Genomic DNA, 3,054 nt, shown 5'->3' with positions numbered 1-3,054 from the left:
AATGATTTTTATTGAGATGTCTCGATCAGTTGTTTCTTTGAACTGATCCTGAGTCTCTCTTCTGAGTCTCTCCTCTGATCCTGAGTCTCTCCTTCCTCTGATCCTGAGTCTCTCCTCTGAGTCTCTCCTCTGTTCCTGAGTCTCTCCTCTGTTCCCGAGTCTCTCCTCTGTTCCTGAGTCTCTCCTCTGATCCTGAGTCTCTCCTCTGATCCACCAGGTAGCGCCAGAGACCCGGGCCGTCATCGACTGGATGCAGCACATCCCGTTCGTCCTGAGTGCTAACCTCCACGGGGGGGAGCTGGTGGTCACGTATCCTTACGACATGACTATAGACTGGGCTCCAAGAGAGCACACGCCCACCGCCGACGAGAGCTTCTTCCGCTGGCTGGCCACCGCGTACGCCAGCACCAACAGGGTACCCCCCCCACCTGTCACTTTAACACATCTACAGGAAACAACAACAAGTAACTCACCTGTGTCTCGTATGTTAAAGATCACCTATCATGCAAAATGCACTACTTCCTGTCTTCTCTACATAAATATGTGTCCCCGGTGTGTCAGGAGTCCGAAAATACCACCTTGTGGTAAACCTGAGAGAGAGAAAGAGTTTGAGCTCCATCCTGTTTCAGAGAGAATCCTTGATGTGGTTTGGAACATGATATGGAGTTTCATCACGGCAGCATTTAGCTGAGTTTCTGCTGCTCGAATTTGTTTTAAAGCTACAGACCCAGAATCAGCACTTTAGTGACAGCTGAAATAGAGGGGGATGAGGCTATTGGGATTTTGAGCAAAACACTTCAGAGACATGTTTTTATCTGAGACCTATAATATATGCCTAAAAATAGCATGATAGGAGACCTTTAACTCATCTACAGGTAAAAACACCAAGTGTCCCGTATGTTTATTGATAATCAGGTGATGTCCAACCCGGACCGGAGGCCCTGCCACAACAAGGACTTTAGGAGAAACAACAACATCATCAACGGAGCCGACTGGCACAACGTACCAGGAAGTAAGAACGGGGGTTTTCAAGTAATCCAGAAAGTATTTAAAGAGGCCCTACCCTGCTATATGTGGTGCTCCCTCTCCTGGAGTGTGTTCTATGGGTGTTAGTGCATGTCAATGGTCTGCAGAGGTTAAAATATGTGGGTTCCCTCCAGATGGAGTTTCCCTCGGGTGACTAAATGTTATTTGATGTGAACGCACGTTGATTTTCTGACCGCTCATATTTTATATAGTTGATATTTCACCATAGATCAGCAACGGGAAAACAATAATTACCAAATGGCAGGATGTAGAAAGTGGTCAGTTACAGTCTGTAAGTTAAGTCTAAAATGAAATACGATAAGATGGAACTTTATTTATCTCTGTGGGGAAATTCAGGCGTTAATAGCAGGGTCAGAGTGAAAGACAGGATTCACACAAGGTTAAAAATAAAGGAAAATAGAATACAAATAGAAATAATAAAGTGATGAAGTAACTGTTGAAACAAGATATCACGCTAAAACGTTGATCATTTAAATAAACACCTACAATGAAACGCAGCCCCATCAAAGATAAACTAATCTCAGCGTCTGTGTTTTTAACTTTTGTATTATTTAGAATTGTTTTTCTATGTTCTCCTCTCAGGTATGAATGACTTCAGCTACCTGCACACAAACTGTTTTGCCGTGACGGTGGAGCTTTCCTGCGACAAGTTCCCTCACGTCAGCGAGCTGCCGGTGGAGTGGATCAACAACAAGGAGTCCCTGCTGGTCTTCATGGAGCAGGTGTGCCCCTCTTCCTCTAGCCTTCTTTTACTTTACTTAAAGTGGACCTATCATGCTATATTTGAATAATATAGAGTTCAATTTAACACTGCCTTCCATGCTCGGATTCAGTGAGAACAGCACCATCTGGTGGCCTGAAATATGTACTACAGCGTCTCCAGCGCTGTCGAACGGCAATGTCCGTGGCTGTCTCCTCCTGATTGGTGGAGTTGGCCCAATAGCCGTAGCGCCACTTCTGTGACATCACAGAAGTGTTCAAATCTGGATTAGTCTGTATCAGATCCGTTGCAGCCCCTTTTTAAGAGATTTGGGTACGGAGGAAAATAGAGAGGGTTGTGTTTTCTGACACTTGGTGAGTTCCCTGGAACACCGGGGACACATATTCATGTAGAAAAGACGTACAAAAGTGCATTTTGCATGATAGGTCCCCTTTAATGACCTGCAATCTGTGTTCTCCTCTCTGTCTCAGGTCCATCGGGGGATTAAAGGAGTCGTTCGGGACAGAGAGACGGAGGAGGGAATAGCAGACGCCATCATTAAAGTGGATGATATCGATCATCACATTAGATCAGGTACACGCTCTCACACACTCACACACATTACACACACAGTGTACAACAGAACACACACCAATGGACGAGGGGCTGCTCTTCCACATTGCTCTATACTGTTTGTAGCATTTCATCTCAGTTTGTCCTCACCATATCTCCATCTCTCTCCTCCTCCAGTTTCAGACGGTGACTTCTGGCGTCTTCTGAACCCTGGAGACTACAGAGTGACGGTCAGCGCTGAGGGATACCTCTCCTCCTCCAGGAGCTGCCAGGTGTCGTACGACTTCTACCCCACAATCTGTGACTTCAACCTCTCGAAGGTCCCCCCCACGCAGAGGCTCAGAGACAGACCTGCTGTGGACCTGCAGCTCCGCCTGAGAGAGCTGCGCTGAAGAAGCTCAGAGCCAACCACCAAGGCTCTCAACCAGAGGAGAACCGAGAACCAGAGGAGAACCATCAACAAGAGGAGAACCAAGGCCATCAACTACGAAGAGAACCATCAACCAGAGGAGAACCATCGACAAGAGGAGAACCAAGGCCATCAACTAGAGGAGAACCATCAACCAGAGGAGAACCATCAACAAGAGGAGAACCAAGGCCATCAACTAGAGGAGAACCATCAACCAGAGGAGAACCGAGAACCAGAGGAGAACCATCGACAAGAGGAGAACCAAGGCCATCAACTAGAGGAGAACCGAGAACCAGAGGAGAACCAAGGCTCTCAACCAGAGGAG

At 47.0% G+C, this 3,054-nt stretch overlaps 1 protein-coding gene across 1 annotated transcript; it reads left to right on the top strand.

The window, feature by feature from the left end:
* Positions 1–217: 217 nt before the first annotated feature.
* On the top strand, positions 218–3,048 carry LOC104963808 (probable carboxypeptidase X1; the record flags this gene model as incomplete). The annotated part of the gene is made up of 5 exons (XM_010792450.1): positions 218–415; positions 916–1,012; positions 1,630–1,769; positions 2,239–2,341; positions 2,498–3,048. Coding segments are annotated over 5 exons (753 nt in total), but the record flags the coding sequence as incomplete, so codon positions are not given.
* Between the last annotated feature and the right edge of the window lie 6 nt (positions 3,049–3,054).

The sequence above is a fragment of the Notothenia coriiceps genome, unplaced genomic scaffold (genome assembly GCF_000735185.1).
Source record: "Notothenia coriiceps isolate Sejong01 unplaced genomic scaffold, NC01 NC01_scaffold00001760, whole genome shotgun sequence".
NCBI lineage: Eukaryota > Metazoa > Chordata > Actinopteri > Perciformes > Nototheniidae > Notothenia > Notothenia coriiceps.
Note: the sequence above shows the minus strand (reverse complement) of the source record. Positions and strands in the feature narration are given on the sequence as shown.